This window comes from Podarcis filfolensis, assembly GCF_964270895.1.
Source record: "Podarcis filfolensis genome assembly, chromosome: 4".
In the NCBI taxonomy this organism is placed as follows: domain Eukaryota; kingdom Metazoa; phylum Chordata; class Lepidosauria; order Squamata; family Lacertidae; genus Podarcis; species Podarcis filfolensis.
In genome coordinates this window covers 70962871-70985085 of record NC_139607.1, presented here as the reverse complement: position 1 = coordinate 70985085, position 22215 = coordinate 70962871, and the positions used below count along the sequence as shown (strand labels likewise).

The following is a 22215-nucleotide window of genomic DNA, read 5'->3' as shown; positions in this document are numbered from 1 at the left end:
AAGGTAAAGATGGGAAGACCATGTCTTTGGGGACCCTGCCATCTTCCATTCTGTGGGCATGACCAAGCCATCATAGACATCACTTGAGACAGAAGTGTGAATGTGTAAGAAAATATTAAAAAGAAATGAGGGCATTCTTTACTAAGCGTGTGCAGGTGCCTGAATCACTAGACCAATCATTGCATTTTTCCAACATAGCCAGAAATACTGTGCTTTTCACCCTAGGAACAAGAATTGGACCAAACAAGCAACACAATGCATGCTCACCTTGGCCCAAGAGTTCCTCGTAACACCTCAAGAGAGAGATTTAAGGCTGCAATCTTTTGAACAGTAGGAACCAGTCCAGTGGAACAGAATGAGACATGGTATTGATGCATGCGTAAACTGGCACAGCAAGTGGTTGCCAGTTGCCAAGATAATAATTTGAAACGACCTGATCTCATTCTATTCCTTGAAGGCAGCATTGGCTATTTGCCTGCAACCCTCCTACAACTCTCATCAGCCCCTGCCAGCATAGCTAAGGGTCTGGGGTAAAGGGAAGTGTAGTCCAACAACATCTGGAGTGCCTTTTCCTGTAGGCATCTTCATTTCAGCGATCTAAACCTGATTGCTAACTGGTGTGATCAAACGGCTGCGGTAACTGCAGGAAGCCTTTGGTGCTGCGTGTTTGGTTCCCATTTCTCCTCCTCCTCCGGATAATAGCCTGATTCTCCAGTGCCTTTAGTTTGCCTACCGTTGGGAAGATTTGAAGAGCTAATAATAAAACTTAAACCGAATATAGCGACGGGACAGCTGTGGTTGCCACCTTTTCAGGGGCCGTCTGCCTCTTACGGCTGCAGGTTAAGCTGAAGCTCAGTAAGAGCATCTTTTTCCCAATTAAAAAATTGTCCAGTAGCACCTTAGAGACCAACTAAGTTTGTTCTGGGTATAAGCTTTCATGTGCATGCACACTTCTTCAGATACACTGAAGCACGGCCGGGACGAAAAACTTTTTGTCTCATGAGGATGCCCATGCTTTTGGACATCTCACCTATCTCTTAAGAGTACAAGAGCCCTGACCGGGTTGAGTGGGGAATATATATACAGTGGTACCTCGGGTTAAGAACTTAATTCATTCTGGAGGTCTGTTCTTAACCTGAAGCACCACTTTAGCTAATGGGGCCTCCTCCTGCTGCTGCACAATTTCTGTTCTCATCCTGAAGCAAAGTTCTTAACCCGAGGTACTATTTCTGGGTTAGCAGAGTCCGTAACCTGAAGCATATGTAACCCGAGGTACCACTGCATGTGTGTGTGTGTGTATATGTGTATACACACACACACATATACACACACACATATACATGTGTGTGTGTATGAATTTATTTCTATACATTTCTATACATATATGTATGTGTATGTATATGTGTATATATATGTATATGTATATAAATGTACCCGCCTCCTTTATGCACCACCGCTATTGCAAGCAACCTTAATATTCTCTTTAAATCCACTCCTATGTTGCTTTAGCAGAGAGCGCATTGGGTCCGGTCCGGCAGTTAACGGAACTACATTTCCCAGCACCCCTTTGCTCCTACGGAGCATGCGCTGTGCTCCAAGCTCGCCCCCCTCGGAGAATGTGCATTTGCTGGGGCGCGGAGGAGCCTTCGCGGTTATGCAGCTGGCGAAAGGCGTCATGGCCAGTGAGTGACTTTCCTGCTGGGGGGACCCTTGGGCTTCGTTAGGGGCTCTTAATTTCCGGCGCAAAATGCAAAATGATCTGGGCTGGCAGTTAACACACCCGCTTTGCTAGTGGGAGAGGAGGGGGAGTTCCCTAGGAAAACAAGGTTTCGCTTTCCTGCTGCTTTGCACTGATCTAGCTTGCGCACGTCTCTGTTCAGAAGGAAGCGTGCATTTGGAACTGCACCCTGAGATGCTCATTCTATCCATAATCGCTGCTATGGGGTTTTGTTGGTAGGAGACCGCTCAGCCTCCCCCCCCCCCCGTAGATGTTACACGTAGTATTTCGGGGCGATTTTCAGCGTAGTTATAATAAAAGTGCCTGAAATCCTATGCCAGGCTACTGCGAAGTAAGTCTCAATGAGTTCCGTGGGGCAACGGGATTGCAAGCCCAAGTCTGTCATCTCCTTAGTGGATTCTTATCCAAGGCTGATTTATCCACCCCACCCCACCCCCGCCCCCGCCCCCGCCCCCGCCCCGTGAAATACTTGCTCTCCTTTCTGCAGGAATTAGAAAGGAATGTATATTTTCAATATTTAGCCATGCCAGTGAAGAAATTCCATTCTAAACCAGTGGACCTATGGTTTGAAACCAGAACAGGGTTTCAAGTGGTTCTGGTGTGACCTGGGACGGTTGTCCTAAAACGAATGACAACGATAACTGTGTCACACTTTACAGTTTCATCCTTTATATTTCTGTCTACTAGTAAGCCTGAGTTTATTGAGATTCCCCCAGTTTAGGGGTGCATAGCCTCACGTTGCCATCCTTAACACTGCGAGCAAATAAGCCCACACAGTTAGACTGTCTTCTCCATAAATATGCAGAGGATTGCGCTGTTAGAAAGCTCTCTATGTGCCTGCAAAGTTTGTGCTATGCATGCTTACCCCACAAAAGATTTAAAATTAAATTGACCTTTGTTACCGCTTTCCTTTCCCCTTTAACTAGAGGGAGGCAAACATTTCTGCTACTGTGCAAGTTTTGTTGGCAATTTCCCAGTAAGTTTAAAGGACTCTGTTTTGGAGTTTCTTTGACTTCTGGTAAATTTGGGAAGCTCTGGGGCTGTGCAGGAATAAAAGGCTGCTCTCTAACTTGTCCACATGAGAGACATCATAATTATCATCATTATTAATGTACAGTGGTACCTCGGGTTACATACGCTTCAGGTTACATACGCTTCAGGTTACCGACTCCGCTAACCCAGAAATAGTAACTCGGGTTAAGAACTTTGCTTCAGGATGAGAACAGAAATCGTACTTTGGCAGCGCAGAGGCAGCAGGAGGCCCCATTAGCTAAAGTGGTGCTTCAGGTTAAGAACAGCTTCAGGTTAAGAATGGACCTCCAGAACGAATTAAGTATTTAACCCAAGGTACCACTGCATTACCTAACCACCTTAAGGTCACAACAGTTTGAAATGTTGTTGGCATCTGTCTGTCTTGAGAGACAATGGAAGAGTGCCGTGGGGGGGGGGGGAGTAAAGTCAAACCATTGGAGAGGGCAACTGCAGTCGCAACTGTCCTGGCTTGGCCCCCACCAACATCACCCCTGCCTACAGGATGGCTTTTACTTGCATTTTTTATCCATCTCGACTCCCCCGCTCTCCGCGAGCATCACATCCTTGTAAGAATTTCTGTCATAATCCATAAATTATCTAGCAGGTTGTCTGTGCAGCATTTGGAGCACTGCAGGTACAATAATTCTTTGGGGGGGGGTTAAATTATAAGTTTAGGAATATTTTCTGGGGTCTTTCCCACTAGTTCATGATCTGCCTTCTTGCTTGTTAGATTTCCGTATCGCTCTCATCCAGCTTCACGTGTCTGCTGCCAAAACTGAGAACCTGAACCGAGTCTGTGGTCTTGTGAGGTCTGCAGCGCAACAAGGAGCAAAACTTGTGGTTCTCCCAGTGAGTACTTTCCCTGTACCTTCAAACTTGTTTACTGTTTGTTATTCACAGAGTTTCAGTCTTCCTCCCTGGTACTGCGAGTTTCCTTCAGCAAGGTTTGAAATAACATGCAAGTGTAAGTTGTTCTTAGTTCTGTGCATTTTGGATATGACAGCTAAAACTGTCTTGTTTGCATTTCTGGGTTTGGTTTTGTTTTTAGGTTATTTATAGCCTGCCTTCAACAGATTTCCCAAGATTGCAAAATATAAAGTACTGTATCTGAAATGCCAAATACAAGATTAAAAACCATTTCTAAAATGTGTAGCAGTAGCCTGTAATTGCACAGAGAGAAAAGTGATTTCAAATTGAGCAATAATATAATTGTAATAGATCTATATCTGGTGCTGAAGAGACATCAGCGAAGACACTAGCTGAGCTATTTATTTATTTATTACGTTTATATCTCCCCTTTGTTTTGTTTTATTCTTTCATGTATGATGCATTACGGTATTTTAATATTTTGTTGGAAGCCGCCCAGAGTAGCTGGGGAAGCCCAGCCAGATGGGCGGGGTATAAATAAATTATTATTATTATTATTATTATTATTATTATTATTATTATTATTATTATTACTACTACTACTACTACTACTATTACTACTATTATTATTATGTTTTGCTTTACTACCTTTGACACACAAGTGATTACACTAAATGTGCTCTTTGAAAACAACATTTTCTGGCTTTGTGCAGCAGCAATCTTAATTGGGGCAATGGTTCCTTTCCTGTTGGATCCTCTTTGCCCACAGAGTTCTCTTGCCTGAGTTGGTCATTAACCTTCTGAGTTGGTCATTAACCTTCTGCTGCCTTGTATGCGGCCCCAACAGTGCAAAGTTCTTGATAAACCAGCCAGAACGTTTAAAGTGTAGGATGTTTCCCCTGCTGCTAATGGATATTCTGATGTCAAATAAATATTCCCATATTAGCTGTAGTGTAAACAACGGATGTTCAAAATGGTCTTTGCTGTTCTCTTCCTGAGCCACTTAAAGTGATGACATATACATTACTTGTGAAATTATCATGTTTGAATGTGCCAAGTGTTTCATGAATCTTGAAGAACGCGGATTATCTGTGTTCACCAATTTCTCCCTTTGCCTTTATTCCACAGAGTAATTGGCTCCTCAGTGAGCCAGGAAGCAAAGTGGGGAGGTAAAGAAAGTTGATTAACTTGGGCCTAGATGCACCAGATTATGGAGGTAGCTATGACCGTATCTGTCTGGTGAGAGCGAAGGCACCTCTTGTTTCAGATTTAATCCAAATAATGTTGTTTCTTGTTACTCAAATCTCAAGGCTAGACTTCTATACAGTGGTACCTCTGCTTACGAACTTAATTTGTTCCGGAGGTCCGTTCTTAACCTGAAACTGTTCTTAACCTGAGGTACCACTTTAGCTAATGGGGCCTCCCGCTGCCACCGCCGCGCAATTTCCGTTCTTATCCTGGGGCAAAGTTCTTAACCCGAGGTACTACTTTTGGGTTAGCGGAGTCTGTAACCCGAAGTGTTTGTAACCCAAGGTACCACTGTAACGCATCCTTCTGATTTCTCTGAGGAAGTAGACCGTGGCCCAGGTTCTGTGGTGAATCTGGCGTTATTGTCATGCCTTTTGTTGGGGCTCACAGTACACTGACTTCTTGTTGACTCCCAGACCCAGCACAGGCTCTCTTTACCAACTTCCAGTAGCATCGAGGCAAATTCAAAAGTGCATGGTCCCTTCATGATAGTCACAGCCATACCCCCTTCTAAGATTATAAGTCTTCTAAGACTATTCAATAATATTATGATTACACAACAATTATAATTAGGACCACTAAACCTTTGCCTGCTTCTGTGGCCTTGCCATAACATATATCTTGGTTACTATATCCTGGTCTGTGATCTTTGCTTCTCCACTCCCACCAACATCCAAAGGTCTTCTGCTCATGCAAAAGACTCCACCATTTCTCCTTTGCTGCCCTGTATTCTTGAAACTACCTGTCAGAACACCTGTGCGATAGCACCTCTCTTACTTAACTTCAAATCCTCATTTAACCCACCTTTTCCATGAAGCCTTTGACACTGCCTTTGCTCAGTCCCCACCCATTTCCCAAATCCTCCTGTAGCTTGACCCATCATGAAGCCTAAGCGTTTTCCAAAGGAGCTGCCTGACGTAAGCAAGTCAGATGTAAGAGGACTGCATCTCACGTTTAAAGATACATTGTGTGTGCTAGCGTAGAAATTAAGAGCTATATTTTATTCTGTAAACAATTCCAGTATTGGAAGTTCATCCATGTTTCGGCTTTGTCAAGAAGAAGTTTGTAGAGCTCTCTTGTGGCTAGACACATTTGTACAGATTACTTTAAAAATCTTCTCAGACTTTGAGAGGGCTGTCATAGGCATATTTACTCAGAAGTAGGCCCCACTCAGTTCAGTGGGACTTGCTCTCAGGTAAGTGCATCCTGATCAAATTTGCAGATGACACCAAACTGGGAGGGGTGGCTAACACCCCAGAGGACAGGATCACACTTCAAAACGACCTTGACAGATTAGAGAACTGGGCCAAAACAAACAAGATGAATTTTAACAGGGAGAAATGTAAAGTATTGCACTTGGGCAAAAGAAATGAGAGGCACAAATACAAGATGGGTGACACCTGGCTTGAGAGCAGTACATGTGAAAAGGATCTAGGAGTCTTGGTTGACCACAAACTTGACATGAGCCAACAGTGTGACGCGGCAGCTAAAAAAGCCAATGCAATTCTGGGCTGCATCAATAGGAGTATAGCATCTAGATCAAGGGAAGTAATAGTGCCACTGTATTCTGCTCTGGTCAGACCTCACCTGGAGTACTGTGTCCAGTTCTGGGCACCACAGTTCAAGAAGGACACTGACAAACTGGAACGTGTCCAGAGGAGGGCAACCAAAATGGTCAAAGGCCTGGAAACGATGCCTTATGAGGAACGGCTAAGGGAGCTGGGCATGTTTAGCCTGGAGAAGAGGAGGTTAAGGGGTGATATGATAGCCATGTTCAAATATATAAAAGGATGTCACATAGAGGAGGGAGAAAGGTTGTTTTCTGCTGCTCCAGAGAAGCGGACACGGAGCAATGGATCCAAACTACAAGAAAGAAGATTCCACCTAAACATTAGGAAGAACTTCCTGACAGTAAGAGCTGTTTGACAGTGGAATTTGCTGCCAAGGAGTGTGGTGGAGTCTCCTTCTTTGGAGGTCTTTAAGCAGAGGCTTGACAACCATATGTCAGGAGTGCTCTGATGGTGTTTCCTGCTTGGCACGGGGTTGGACTCGATGGCCCTTGTGGTCTCTTCCAACTCTATGATTCTAAGTGTACGTAGGGCTTGCATTCTGAATATGCTACACAGATGTCTGTTTCATTTTGCTTTCAATTTTAGGAATGCTTCAATTCTCCCTATGGCACAAAATATTTTCCAGACTATGCGGAGAAAATTCCTGGCGAGTCCACACAGAAGCTCTCGGAAATTGCAAAGGAGTGTGGCGTTTATCTAATTGGAGGTAAATTGCTATATTGGCGATTGTGATGAGTGTTACAGTTTTGCTTGTCCTGAATACAGGTGTAAGATTAGAACAAGCATTGTGTTTGAATATCTGCCTAAGTCATAACAATTTTCTTCTCTTTAATGAAAGGATCTATTCCAGAAGAGGATGCTGGAAAGCTGTATAACACATGCACTGGCTTTGGTCCAGATGGTGCTATGATAACGAAGTACCGAAAGGTAAAATATGATAGATATGGCCATGTTTCGATGTAAAGGAAACCCATTATTATTTGTATAATGTGTACATTATCATTAAAACAAAATATGCTTTGCTTCCACATGCTACCTGTAGGTTTCTGATTCAGCTATGGCTCATTATATATATACAGTGGTACCTCAGGTTAAGTACTTAATTCGTTCTGGTGGTCCATTCTTAACCTGAAACTGTTCTTAACCTGAAGCACCACTTTAGCCAATGGGGCCTCCTGCTGCCACCGCGCTGCCGGAGCCTGATTTCTATTCTCATCCTGAAGCAAAGTTCTTAACCTGATGCACTATTTCTGGGATAGCAGTGTGTGTAACCTGAAGTGTATGTAACCTGAAGCGTATGTAACCCGAAGTACCACTGTGTGTGTGTGTGTGTGTGTGTGTGTGTGTGTGTGTATACATATATATGTGTGTGTGTGTGTGTATTCATCCAGCACCTGAGAGAAGCATAGTGGCCACGTATTTAAAATACTTGGTGGCATTGAAGAATAGTTTGTTACATTTGCATCCTGCACTTTCTGCCAAGATTAGAATGGAGACACAACAAAGGGGCTTTGCCCAAGGCTTTCCAGTTTGCTCCGTGGCAGATACCTGAAGTTTCCTATTCCCACATTTAGATCCAGGTTTCTGACATCTAAGACGGCACATTAATTGCTGCGCCACGCTGGCATTCTCACCGTAGTTCAATAAGTTGCACGTTAAATTGCAGTAGTTTATCTTTGGGCTAAACATTGCTATGGGCAGAAAAGCAAATCTAGATCCAGCCCAGTACAGGCGTCTTCCCCACTTGCACGCATTCAGTATGCATGCTGCTGCTGACACACATGTTGAAAATGGCACCCAAAGGGGGTGGGGGAATCCCCCCCCCCACTTGCACTTGTCCTGGTGATGAACACAGCGGCCTGGAACGGAACCCCTGTGAAGGTGGGGATTCCCTTGTATATACTTCTCAAATGAGAGCACTACAAGGTGTTCTGGAAAACTGAAGTTATTTAGAAGATATATGCAGATCATAGAATTGCCCATTGTGATATAGATATATATGAATGGATAGAGGGCATATAGAGAATGCACAATTAATGTGGAATAATTTGCAAGCAGCACACTTTTTTTATTTTGAAAACAGATTCATTTGTTTGACATTAATGTCCCCGGGAAAATCCGGTTTCAGGAATCAGAAACGCTGAGTCCCGGTGCCACATTATCTGTGATTGATACACGTAAGTAAAACGTCTTCATTCTAGTGAATAGCAATTCACTTCAGGGTGTATTGTGGCTCATGTGTGGTCAAGAAATGGCTGTGCTGTTAGCTTCTGTATGTAGACTGAGAGTTTGTCTTTTCATTGTGTATGGGATCTTCTCAGCCATATTTTTAATAAGGAAGTATTAAGTGTGTGTGTGTGTGAGGGAGAGAGAGAACAAGAACGAGAATGAGAGAGGTAAGCATTTATAGACTGAGCTTTCTGCTTGGACTTCCCAAGGCAGTGACATATCTGGCATGTTTTTAATGTTTTGGAACAGCTTACTGCAAGATAGGTCTTGGGATCTGTTACGACCTCCGCTTTGCTGAGCTTGCTCAAATCTACACACAGAAAGGTGAGGACATCCTGCTGATTTGAATGAATTTGTGGTGGGGGAGAAGGGTACAACGATTCCTTGTAAAACACCCAATTTCATATCCTAAAGTTCCATACACTAGCAAGGAGAATGTGCTTGCATCCAAGCTACAATTCGGCATATTCATAATTGATCTTATGGGAATCTCCTTGTCCCAAAAGGCAAGCATTTATTTGTCTAATTAGGAAAGTTCCCCATTAAGGTGCAACAACTAAAAGTTGTATAATTGACGTTGAACAAAGAGGACACCTTCTCATCAGCCTGTTAGTGTTTGCCTGTCTAATGAAAACTCATGTTTTCTCTCCACCTTCTGTTGATTTCAATGAGACACTCAGTATGGTACCTATAGTTGCTACTCACTCCACTGCCAGCAGGGGGCACGGTTGAGCAGCGTTGTTGTTGTTGTTGTTGTTTAGTCGTTTAGTCATGTCTGACTCTTCATGACCCCTTGAACCAGAGCACGCCAGGCACTCCCGTCTTCCACTGCCTCCCACAGTTTGGTCAAACTCATGTTAGTAGCTTCGAGAACACTGTCCAACCATCTCGTCCTCTGTCGTCCCCTTCTCCTTGTGCCCTCCGTCTTTCCAACATCAGGGTCTTTTCCAGAGAGTCTTCTCTTCTCATGAGGTGGCCAAAGTATTGGAGCCTCAGCTTCACGATCTGTCCTTCCAGTGAGCACTCAGGGCTGATTTCCTGAAGAATGGATAGGTTTGATCTTTTTGCAGTCCATGGGACTCTCAAGTTTCTCCTCCAGCACCATAATTCAAAAGCATCAATTCTTCGGCAATCAGCCTTCTTTATGGTCCAGCTCTCACTTCCATACATCACTATACGGACCTTTGCTGGCAAGGTGATGTCTCTGCTTTTTAAGATGCTGTCTAGGTTTGTCATTGCTTTTCTCCCAAGAAGCAGGCGTCTTTTAATTTCATGACTGCTGTCACCATCTGCAGTGATCATGGAGCCCAAGAAAGTAAAATCTCTCACTGCCTCCATTTCTTCCCCTTCTATTTGCCAGGAGGTGATGGGACCAGTGGCCGTGATCTTAGTTTTTTTGATGTTGAGCTTCAGACCATATTTTGCGCTCTCCTCTTTCACCCTCATTAAAAGGTTCTTTAATTCCTCCTCACTTTCTGCCATCAAGGTAGCTCTTCCAAAAGGCCCCAGACTGATTTGGGCACTGACTGGCCATGGCTGCTGAAAGGATCTCTGGACAGTGACTGCAATGATAAACTTCATACAGAGCGCATTTCCAACACAACTGACATTAGGTATTCTAACCTGGCCTATCTTGTGGGCTTGGAGCAGGTTGCATTTTCTGAAACTTGTGGGATCACCTTACCCTTTATATGCCCTCCTGGCCGCTTCAATCTACACAATAATTACAGGTGCCACATTTGTAAGAAATCAGTCTTTTGGTGTGGCATCATCTACACTTTGGAGCTCCCTGCCTATGGATATCAAGAAGATATATTCGCTCTGCTCTTTCCAGTGCCTGCTTAAAGCATCGTTGTTTAGGCAAGCCCATCCAAACATGTGGACGATACATGTGTTTTAATCAGTTTTTAGATTATTGTTGATTTTAATTAGTTTTGGGTGTTTTACAATACCTGGGTTTAACTGTCTTGTACTGATAAGGTCAATGCTTTGTTTGATTGCTTCTGTAAACCACTTTGTAATGAAACCTCACTCGAGCGGTGTATACGTTTTTGTTACACAAAAATATGCTAAACAGAATGTCCAGTGGCGGCAGAGGAGAGCAAAGCATAACCCAGAAGACTTGACCAAAGGAAGAGAAACGTCTCAAAAAAACATTGTGGTGAGATTGCTGCTGCTTTTCCATGACTATGCCTTTTTCTCCCAATAATATAAATGCAACTCAGCCACCATCTCCTTCCTTTTGAACCAGGTTGCCAGCTCTTGGTGTATCCAGGGGCTTTTAACTTGACAACGGGGCCAGCCCACTGGGAACTGCTCCAAAGAGGACGGTGAGACCCAGCAAATTATCCCTTCTCCCAAGTGCTTGTAGAAAAAATAGTTTAATAGTGACACTTGTTACATTGCTGAAGGTGCTGTTCTTTTTAAATAGAAAAGCAATTTAGAGATTCCCTCACTAAATTAAAAACAATATGGTACTTGCTTACACTGAAGCAGATATATGGATGAATGCATGCATAGCAAAATAGAACTTCAAGCTTGCTCCATTCATCTGCTGCATTTTCTCCAGTGCACAAAGATTCATACTGAAGCCTTTTATTCCTTTTCATGCAGAGCTGTCGATAATCAAGTCTATGTGGCAACGGCATCTCCTGCCAGGGATGAGAAGGCGTCTTATGTAGCCTGGGGACACAGCACTGTGGTAAATCCATGGTAAGTAGGAAAATGGGGTGTACTCTGAACATGTCTTGCATTCAGTACCATCGCATGTCATGTTTTCTGACTCAGTTTCTAGTTCAAAGTTTTTGAATTTGTGGCACGATACCAGACCAATTCATTCAGATAAAGCCTTGCTGAGAATCTATTTTGTACTACAATATTTTAGTAAAACTTTGAAGCAGCAAATGTTGGGAAGGCCAATAGGAAAGGATACGTGAGAGAAACATTGAACGTGATACGTTTTCAAAAGTGCATTTGGACCGTTAGATCCGAACTCCTGTGGTGGTGATCAAAACCTGGATTACCTTGAAAGCTTACTGCTTCAGAATTCTTTGTCCTGCTTCTTTTCTTGTTCGCATCTAGTTTGGATGGGAATCAAACGGCTGAGTCAGGCACTTCCATTTCCTATCAGCCTGTCCTTCTGAAACTCTTTCCCATTCCACCTTTGGGCTCGGAGGGTTGAAGAAGTAAATGGAGGTTGAAGGCCTTGTTTTAGGAAGTCTGTGGCTCTTAAGGGGTGTATGTACAGTGGTACCTCTGGTTGCGAACAGGATCCGTTTGGGACCCCCATTTGCAACCTGAAAGGAACGCAACCCATGTCTCGCACGCGTGGGTCGCAATTCGCCGCTTCTGCACATGCACGTCATGTCATTTTGCGCATCTGTGCATGCGTGAGTGGTGAAACCTGGAAGTAACCCTTTCTGGTACTTCCGGGTCGCCGCAGGACGCAACCTGAGAAAACGTATCATGAAGCAAACGTAACAAGAGGTATGACTGTAATGTGTTTATTTTAAATAAAATATAAAACAAGCAAAAAAAATTAAGTTTTAAAATATGTTCATTAACCTATAACAAGGTAAAGACCACAGCTCTGTTGTCTGTTTTCTCCCAGCTCCCAGAGAGCTTCTGTCATGGCTCTGTTTTCTTTTTCAGGGGGGAGGTCATAGCCAAAGCTGGCACTGAGGAAACTGTTATCTATGCAGATATAGGTGAGTCCGCAGTAGTGTTTTTTGTCCTCCCATGGCATGGGCTTCTTCTGCAGCATTAAATCAGGACAGAGTGACACGATTCAGTTCCTTGACTATAAAATGGGAATAAACAACCACCCCCCACAAGGATATTTATGAGTGAGAGCACAAAGCAGGCTCAATAACTTTGCATGTCTTTCATGCAATGGTAAATTAAAATTTACCATTGGATCTGCCAAGCTAAGATTTGACTGATTTTGCATGTGAAAATGAAGGATTTAACCTTCATCTTGTTTTCTGAGATAAAAACTTACCCAGGCACACTTTTCATTGTGCAGTTTACTTATAAGTAGACATATAGGGTAGTCCTTCTAATCTAGGACATTGCCATCCGCACGACGTCTCTAAATTTCAGCCAGTTGCCACTTACTGTTTTCCTTCTGAAAGGGAAAAAAAAAACCCACCCAGGGAATAACGCACATAAGAAATGCATTGAATGTTACTATTAGGATACTAAAATACTCCATTTTTTTCCATCAAAAAATGGTCAGGGAAAGGCCAGGAAACATGGGGGGCATAGGGTGTCAATAAGTTGGCACAAACCATAGAATCTAGTTTGGGGAACAAAGACATTGTCATGCAGGTTTATCCTTGGGGTGAGATATGCAAGGTTAACCTTAGTTTTGAATTGACATACTGTAGTTTTTTTCTAGATGGTATACAATATTTCCATAGCAGTTTTACTTTAAAAGGTAGTTTTTCTTATTATAATTGAAAATAAAAAAACATAGCTTAGTTAAGGAACAGAAATTTTGTTGAAATTTGCTCAATATGCCGGGACAACTGTTTCCTGTACAAACAATTCTACCTCCTCTGGGTAAGTGCTTTCTGGCTGTGGGTGTATTAGTTTTGTCAAGCCCAATTCATCCAGCACGAACAAAAAAATTTTGTGATCCAAAATCTCCCCAAACTTACACTGATAAATGTCATTGGGGTACTAAAAATACTGCAATAACTGGGTTGTGGGGCAGGGCTTTTTGTCAACATTGGATAAATGCTAAATTAATGCTAAATTATAATGGCTACAGGGCAGTGTGGGGAGCAGTGAAGGAGAATTAGTGGTAATATGGGCCTTCTTATTTCTGTTTACAGACCTAAAGAAGCTTGCAGAAGTTCGACAGCAAATCCCCATTCTTTCTCAGAAGCGGTCTGATCTTTATGCTGTAGAATCGAAATTTGCATGATGTATAGAGACTTGGACCAGTACAGAAAAATCACCTTTCTTTTCCTAAATCTTTAGTCAATGATGATGAAAAAATGAAGTGTCCTTCAGATGAAAAGCTATTAAGGATAAGAAACCCAATTTATAAATTAAAAATTCTATATATTGACTACTTGATTAAGCCACTTCACAATGCATTGAAATATATGTGTATCACCATAGCAGTGCCTTAGAGATCAAATATATGTGTGTGTGTGTTTGTGTGTGACAGACAGACAGACATAGCAGGAAGTACTGTCTCCACCCTCATTGTTCAGCCTGGACACCAAGGTACAGCTCCGAGGGTCTTCTGCTGGTTCTCTCACTGTGAAAAGTGGTTACAGGGAACCAGGCAGCGGGCCTTCTCAGTAGTGACGCCCACCTTGTGGAACGCCTTCCCATCAGATGTCAAGATGATAAAGAATTGCACAGGTTTTAGAAGACATCTGAAGGTTTTAATGTTTGATGTTGTATCATGTTTTAACTATTCTGCTGGAAGCTGTCTAGAGTGGCTGGGGAAACCCAGCCCGATGGGCGGGGTATTATTATTATTAGCAGCAACACTTGGGACAATATATTTTGACCTTACAGTATTTTGCAAAAGCTGTACCATCATTCAGTGAAAAGGAAGGCTCTGAGCTGTCCTTGAAAGTTTTCCCCTCCCTATCAATCTCTTCTCCAATTCCCTCAGTTAGCTGCATTCTGTTGTTTCATGTCACGGCAGGTTCGGCGCTCTATCCCACTCCAGTCCAAGGGCATTATTCCCTTATTTATGTTAAAGGGGAAGTTACCTTGTTTAGGCTGCATTGTGCATCAGTTCAAGAAAACTGTGCCATGAGTAACTAGTGGTGGAGCACGGAGTTGCTTCTTCCATGAGATAACAGGTTTATTTATGTACAACACTTGTTTGTTCATACAAATGTTAGGTTGGGGAACCTCAGGCCTAGAATCTAGAAGCAACCTTCCATGTCTTTCTCCCCAGCTCATGGCCTACTCAAATATTTTTGCCTGGCTGGAATGTGGCTTTGAATTGTGCGAATCTCCCAAATGTAAGAGTTTGTAAGCATCTGTGGTTAACTACCAAAGCCATAAGGATTACATGCCTCTGCTGCATTTAACATTTATTTTCTACTGCTTCAGCAACAAAAAGACACTGACATACACTGTGTTGTTTGCTTGGGGGTGTATGTATAGAACCAAAACCAATTATTAGAATAAGTCATCCTTGGGGCAGGGGGTGGGGGCTTTTCCTCGAGGGTAGGGAGAGGTGCTGTAGTCAAGTCATAAAGCACATGTTTTGTAAACAGAAGGTCCCTAGTTAGTGTCAACTACTGAGCTAGATAGACCAGTAGGCTGATTTGAAATAAGACAGCTTCCTGTGAAGGTGTTCTTGACCCTTGTGGTTGTGATGACACAGTCCAAAGCTGTCCTGGGAACCTTTGAAGGTGGGGGTGCAACTCTGTTAAAATATAAATAAAATTACAACTTACATGGATAACATTCCATTGCAAATCCTAAAGTAGTGAACTACATTATCTCTTGTCTCTCAGTGAAGAATTGAATTAACGTAGTTTTTCTAGGGATAGGTACTTCCTGGGCTGTTTTAACAATGATGTCTTCAGAACATATATAGAGATTATCTGCATTCTGACATTCAGTTGGTATTTGTGGCCAAGTTTGCTGAAACTGTGCACTGTTCGTTGCTCATCATCAAACAGCAAGTCACAAAAATCTGCCACAATCTACACCTGTTGGAAATTTTACCTACATAAAGGACGATAAATCTACCAGTCTTTCAATCCTGTAAAATATCTGGACAGTCAGAATGATTACCGTATTTTTCGTCCCATAGGACGCTCCGTCCCATAGGACGCACCTAGTTTTTTTGGGGGGGAAATAAAGGAATTTTTTTTTTCTTTATTTCCCCCCAAAAAAGCAGGTCGGAGAAACCGAACCAGGTCGAGGAACAGCGGGATGGCTGCGCTGCGCCTCCCTGCTGTTCCCCGAGCTTGTGGGGCTGGCCAATGTCTGCCCAGCGCGAGGGGCGCTCTGCTTCAGGGCGCCCCGCCCACCAGGCGGCAGGCTGCTATCCGCAGCGTGGGGAGCCCTGCGGGGAACTCCTGCAGGGCTCCCCACGCTGCGGATGTATGTCCGGCGCGTGGGGCGCTCTGCTTCAGGGCGCCCCGCCCGCCGGGCGGCAGGCTGCTATCCGCAGTGTGGGGAGCCCTGCGGGGAACTCCTGCAGGGCTCCCCATGCTGCGGTTGTGTTCCCGAAGCGCCGGGCGCCCTGAAAGCAGAGCGCCCGACGCTCCGAGAAGCAGGCTGCTATCCGCGGCCTAGACATCCCTGCGGGACCTCCCACAGGGCTGCCTAGGCTGCGGATGTATTCCCGAAGCGCCGGGCGCTCTGCTTTCAGGGCGCCCGATGCTCCGGGAAGCAGGCTGCTATCCGCAGCCTAGACATCCCTGCGGGAACTCCCGCAGGGCTGCCTAGGCTGCGGATGTATTCCTGAAGCCTGGAGAGTGAGAGGGGTCGGTGCGCACCGACCCCTCTCGCTCTCCAAGCTTCAGCGAAAGCCTGCATTCGCCCCATAGGACGCACCCAGATTTCCCCTTCATTTTTGGAGGGGAAAAGGTGCGTCCTGTAGGGCGAAAAATACGGTAGTACAGCTGGGACCATGGGCAAATTCATAGAGTGAAAGCAAAGATGAAAAGAGAATGCTACTCTTAATAGTGATCACTGGTTCATAACCCACTTCTAAATATACTTTCACCAAAACAGGAATTTTGATTCCATTAATAAAACACTTACAGGTTTTAAATACTTTAAGTTTGTAAGTGTTCAGCCCAATAGTATAAATGTGGAATTACTGCTGCCACAACCAATAACTGCTTTTCTTTCTGATGGAATACCAAGTTTGTTACATTTTTAAAAAGCAGAAAGGCACACACAGTGAAATGAAATTTATTTTTTTTTAGAAAACACACACCATGTATTCAGTATCTGACGCCTTTGTTTAAAGCCACAATGTAAACTGCCCGCTGTGCACAAGCACATATACTACCACCCCAGGACCCCCACTTGAGATTTAATAGCTGTCATACTAGCTGCTGTTTTCCAAGTAGCTTGGACTTGATGATAGTTCTTTTCTAGCATCCCCCTCTTCTTGCTCATTCTCACTGATTCACACATCTATACCTGCCAAGAAAGCAAAAAACCCTCAGTATGTATAGTACAAATTTTAATCCCCGCCGGAGAACAGAAAAATCTGTTTTATAGGGCTCTCAAGTTAGCCTTTACATATATAAAACGCAGGAGTTGCAGTACTATGTAATAAAAATTAGATTCTCATAGGGGAGAGGGGCCTTACAGAAATTAAGGCTATAATCCTATACCCACTTACCTGAAAGCCAGCTCCACCTAATGCAGTTACAGGTATAGGGTTACACACGTTACGATTCAGCTAAAATAAGGCCTATTAAATTGCAATTGATCTCAATGGGAGATAGTCAAGAATTTATTTAAATTTGCCAATTAAATGCTTACCTTTGGCTAGATCACACCTTTAAATTTTGGAATGTTTGTATTTCCACACTGTTGCATGGACCACACAATAGGCTGATGGCTCAAATACCAACTTGACAGCTGGTATAATGCCTAATCTTTCTTCTTTATTGCTGACAGCATTAATTCTTATTCTCTAGCTAAATAAGAGAAACTACAGAAATCTTGTTATCAAGATGTAATGACTGAAGTAAGCCTGATAATGAATTCCACTATGCCCTAGTTTTCAACAAGTTCATCAGCTTGTCTTTCGTTTGCTCTCTTGGATAAAACTGGAGAGTGTACATAGTTGCAATATCCAGTTCTGAAAAGCCAGTCCTTCAATGAAAACTGAGCAGCCATTTTCCAGTTCTCAGCAATGCTACTTTGATAGAAATCAACTGTCAGCACCAGGGATGGGCATCCTGTCATTTGTTATCTGGTTAAATACCCAAGTAATCAAAGGACAACACCAGTGGGAAAGCAGCTTGTTATTTCGAAGTCTCAACAATTATATTCATGTGTGCACGCGCGTATTTACAATTTAAATAGAATCACCACAAGTAGTTGTGCTAGGTATATTTCCCCAAATTCACTTCCAGTTGTCTAAAATTTTTATGGCTATGGCCTGCTGTGCTTCTGAAACCTGTTAACATTTCATTAATAATAATAAAAATTTCCTAGAACTTTCTTGTAACATTTTTTTTGGGGGGGGGGTGAGAAATCGTTTTTTAAATAGTCTTCCTTCTTCAGGAAGCTTAACTTCCTTAGCAATACAAATCAAAATATGCCTAATCTGAAAATACTGATCCCAGGATGGTCCAAAAGTGCCTTTTCCTTTACATTTTTATACGTTACTGTATCGTGTTACATGTAAGGCTTTCATTCATTAAGAGTCCTATATTTCCAACAAAATAGACAACTTGTTCATTATAATTTATTCCACTATGAAACTGAAGATTGCATACATGGGGTTCTCAAACTGTCTACCATCTGGGCATTGACAAGACCCAGAGTAGCTTAGTTTCCATTAAGAGCCTTCAGACAATGCCCATGGATAACCATGATCCTGGAGCAGATTTCAGATATCTACATGCTGTACAAAACAATTCAGACCCATGTTGCTTAAAAGCGTGTTGTATATACTTTTTCACATAAAGAAGATTGTGTGTTCACCTAGTCCTTCCCAAGTTAACAAGACCAGGCAGTTCTATACCATCAGTACATTTGTTTATACAGACTGATTGATCAATGTTCAGTACGGGTATGGTTTCCTGCCATAAATAGTAAAAACATCAGCTGATGTGTATTGGTCGTATTTGTTTTGTTTATCATGGTGAAATCAGAGACCTACTTGTCCAGGTCCTCTGTGACTTTTGATGGAGTCTAATTTTCAACCACTTTTCTAAGCTACTCTTGCAACCTAACAGCACAATCCTAACCAAATCTTAGAAGTCCTACTGAATTCAGGTTAGCAGGGTTAGGATTGCAGCCCATATCCTTTAAACAGCCTATTGTCAGATCTTCAGAAGCCCCTTTCAAAGCACTATTTTGCACAGCCCTGCGGCTTTGCAGGTACTACTGGTCAGCTGATCAGCAGTGCCTACAAGCACTTTTTCAGTCCAGCCCCACACCTGACTTCACGTAGAGCAGGGGTGTGTGGCTGGGCCGAATGGTGAGCTCTGGTAGACAGGCCCATTTAAAAAGCTATGCTGATTCCATGCCCCTTAGGATAAATTGTCTTGTTAGGTAAGTTACCCATTTTTAAAAGGGAAATTCTATAGCAATAAGGTTCCTTTTTTAAAAAGTCACACCCCATTGCACCAGCAAAAAAAATGGGGAAATAAAACATGGTTATTTGAAGTTTCACTATTCCATGCAGAGAAGTTAGCAGCACATTCACATAACATGATTGTCTTTTTTTGTATGCTGATTTTCTGAGGAAGCAATTTTAAAACCAATACCCTAAATCTTACATGTATAAGAGATATTTGAATGTAATATTTATTTGGTGACTTTACAAGTGTAAGTCATTTACAAAAAAATAACAAACAAATGTAATTCTCAGTGCAGTTTCAAATATCTGAAAACAGGAAACAATCTGTGATGATTTGGAATGCTAGTATCAGACAGCACATGCTTAATTCTTAATTGTTTTCCAGAGACAGAAGTGTCAGTGTACATAGAGCCACGCAAATAAAAACCCTTTTGAAAAACATGATACAATTTACAGATGAGAGGGATACTTCAATAGAAAACTCAAGAGCTCAAAAAAAATTTTTTTGGAAGCAGCTGACTTTCCAAACTGAACATAATGGAAAGATTAAAATTACCACTGAATCTTGTCAATTTTCTTCTTCATTTACTACATTAACAGAATGAACTCTTTTCAGCAAAATGTAGTGTAACTAGTTTTCACAATGTGTGGTTTAGGAAGCAGTCTAAAATTAACTGACCTCAGAATACAATCTTAACACATATGTGCTATACAATAAATTTTGTAAATCTGAAATAGTACTATTACAGTTACTGGTTCGCTTCAGTAGCTCCTAGGAACAGTAGGGCAACTGAGAACAGTGGATTGAATCCAGACTTCCCAGGAGGTTTTCAATCCAATAGAGATCTCACCTGTGCGGGGAGGCAACTTTTGCAGATTGCCTCCTCTCCCGGCAGCCTCTAGCATCATCTCCCACTCTTCTAAAGGGTCTCATAATTCTCTGGAACAGTGTGGAATGTGGTACCAAAGGAGAAGGAAATTCACCAACAGTAGCATCCTCTGGGCAAAACCCCATTCAGGAGATGTTTCTACTGATGGGAGCAAAGTGTGGATCCAACCCAGTATGTGCAATTTGCTAAGTACTCGAATAGAAACAGCTCTTAAAATAGAGCTGAAAAAGTAACAAAACTGCAGATGGATGCTTTGTGCCGCAGCATAAGCTCAAAAGCATCTTTTGAAGCCTAAGTTACTGTTTCCAATTCAGTTGGACCCTTTCAACTAAACTTCGCCCCAACAAAGTCTGATACTTATTTCTACAACAGTTCTAGCACACATACTAACCTCACGAGTCCAAGACCAGTGTTGGCAGTGTCCTTAACAGAGACAATTTTGCTCTCCTGAAAAACGTTTTAACAAATAGGCTTTTTCTAGTGACTTTCAAATTAAGGCAAGGGAAAGGAAAAGTTGCTTTTGGGGACAAAGGGCTACTGATAAATGGTAGTTAGTAAATTGCAAAAGATCTTTGAAGTAGTTCTCTAAACCATGCACTAGAACAGCAGATTGAGAACTTCGGTTTCTGTATAGCTGCCACTGTCCTATTAAATGAAGCAGAAACTGTAAACGGGAAGAAAGAAAACTGCACATGATAACTATGTTGAAATGATTTAGCTTCACCCACAATTGCCTTAAAAATCCCTACTATTCAACAACTTTGTAAATAATGTGTTCTTTGCAAAAATAAAATCAAGCCAGAGGGATTCATTGCATATAAAAAATTACACAGCACTATTAATTTTTAAAATCAACATAATAAGCAGTAGTAAAACATCCTGTAGATAGAGCCAGTCATTCACAACATCCACCCTCAAAACATGAGTCAAAACGGTTTTTATTTGCATGGCCAAAATAATATTTGATCCCCTTGCAACTCTTTTAACCTCCCTCTAACAATTATTTGCTGCAGGGGGAACAAACTGCTTACTCTGATGGACAGCCACTCCAGCAACACCTAAACATTTAACAGATAATTACAACACCATGGACCAAAAAAACAAACAAAAAAAAACAACCCCCAAAAGACCACCCCAGATTAACTTCCACCATTCAACACACTGCAACAGTGTCTTTAGGACTAGGTCGAAGGGGGCAGCTTTACTTTTAAAAAGGTCATTTCCCTCCAATTCTTTCTTTACAATGTTGGTGGTTTCAATCCATATTTCTTCGCAACTTCTGTCTGGGCATAGGCAGCATCACAGAGTGAGTAGAGGTGAGCCATTTCCATCTCAGATTTGGCTAGGTTAATAGCTTTATTGAACATTTCAATGGCTTTATCAAGATTGCCTCTGAAATAAAGGGGAAAGGTTGCATTAATATAAAGGAAATAAAACTTGATATGACAAGAGAAAAGCCCATTCTAAAACCAGAGACTAAAAATAATCCAAAGAAAATGCCTGAGTTACAGCTGCATTCTGAAAGCTGGACTTTCCTCCTTAGCAATCACCAGTATTGTTATGGATATACAAATCCTTTATCAAATACTGTAAGTTAAAGCTTAGCAGTTACATGTGGATGTTAAAAGAATGTGTGGTTTTTTCCAATTGAAGAAAAATTTGCAGCTTTGTTGGTGTCTAACTACCATATGCCATTTTTCTCTCAACTTCCTAATAGGCATTATTCGGAAATCTGTGTCCCTGTTTATCTGGTCTTAGAAATTCATTATGATTAAAGTATTTCTGAGATGCTGGATGCACAAAGATCTCCGAATGTCCGTGTCTCAAACAACAGCTTCATTCTTTAATGTGCTAATTAATGTGATTGTTCTGGCCAGCTTTCACAACTTTCTCTAAAATACTAGATACCCTATGGAAAATGTAAAGGTATACAGAAGTATGGCCCCCCAAAAGGTGCAACTTATATGATAAACAGTTTGAGCAGGTTGTTTGTTTATTGCTGTTGTGTGGCCAAAACTCGTAGCTGTGAGTCCTGGAAGACCTGCAGACCTTTCCCCACCAGGCCTGGGAGGGCAGGGCCCTGACTGACTCCAGCTACAAAAGCTTGGGCTGCTGAACAGAATCTTGGGCTGGGGTATAGTTTAGGGGGTTTTGTTTGCAGGAGGGTTGTTGCTGTTATCAATTTTTGTATCTATATTTTGGATCTTGTGATTTATGTGGCAATAGTTCAATTTGGTTGTGTGCTCTTTGATGTTTTATTTACTGTTTATGACTACTTTTGTTAGGCTTGTAATTATGTAATGTTGTTTATGCTGTAAGCCACCTTGAGCATGGTTTATACTATGAAAAGGCAGCATACAAATAAAATGGTGT

At 42.3% G+C, this 22215-nt stretch overlaps 2 protein-coding genes across 7 annotated transcripts in view; one reads left to right on the top strand and one right to left on the bottom strand.

Moving 5' to 3' along the window:
• Positions 1–1582: 1582 nt before the first annotated feature.
• On the top strand, positions 1583–17861 carry NIT2 (nitrilase family member 2; the record flags this gene model as incomplete). Of its 2 annotated transcripts, XM_083611728.1 has the most annotated exons (12): positions 1583–1682; positions 3501–3619; positions 7042–7162; positions 7295–7383; positions 8540–8633; positions 8935–9009; positions 10937–11015; positions 11299–11397; positions 12337–12392; positions 13524–15173; positions 15219–15466; positions 16297–17861. In XM_083611728.1, the coding sequence occupies 10 exons, from the start codon at positions 1583–1585 to the stop codon at positions 13613–13615; spliced, it is 924 nt and encodes a 307-aa protein (XP_083467854.1). In that variant the 3' UTR covers positions 13616–15173; positions 15219–15466; positions 16297–17861. The 2 variants fall into 2 exon arrangements, with proteins under 2 accessions (XP_083467854.1, XP_083467853.1); XM_083611727.1 differs by having other exon boundaries at positions 13524–15466.
• Positions 16582–22215, bottom strand: part of TOMM70 (translocase of outer mitochondrial membrane 70) — a gene marked incomplete at its 5' end in the record, with an annotated part of 39043 nt that continues 33409 nt past the window's right edge. For 3 of the 5 annotated variants that reach the window (XM_083611575.1, XM_083611574.1, XM_083611578.1), the window contains one exon: positions 16582–21234. In XM_083611575.1, the coding sequence (XP_083467701.1) occupies positions 21081–21234 (154 nt within the window). In that variant the 3' untranslated portion in view covers positions 16582–21080. The remainder of the gene's footprint in view (positions 21235–22215) is intronic. The other 2 variants (XM_083611577.1, XM_083611576.1) reach the window with 1 other exon arrangement.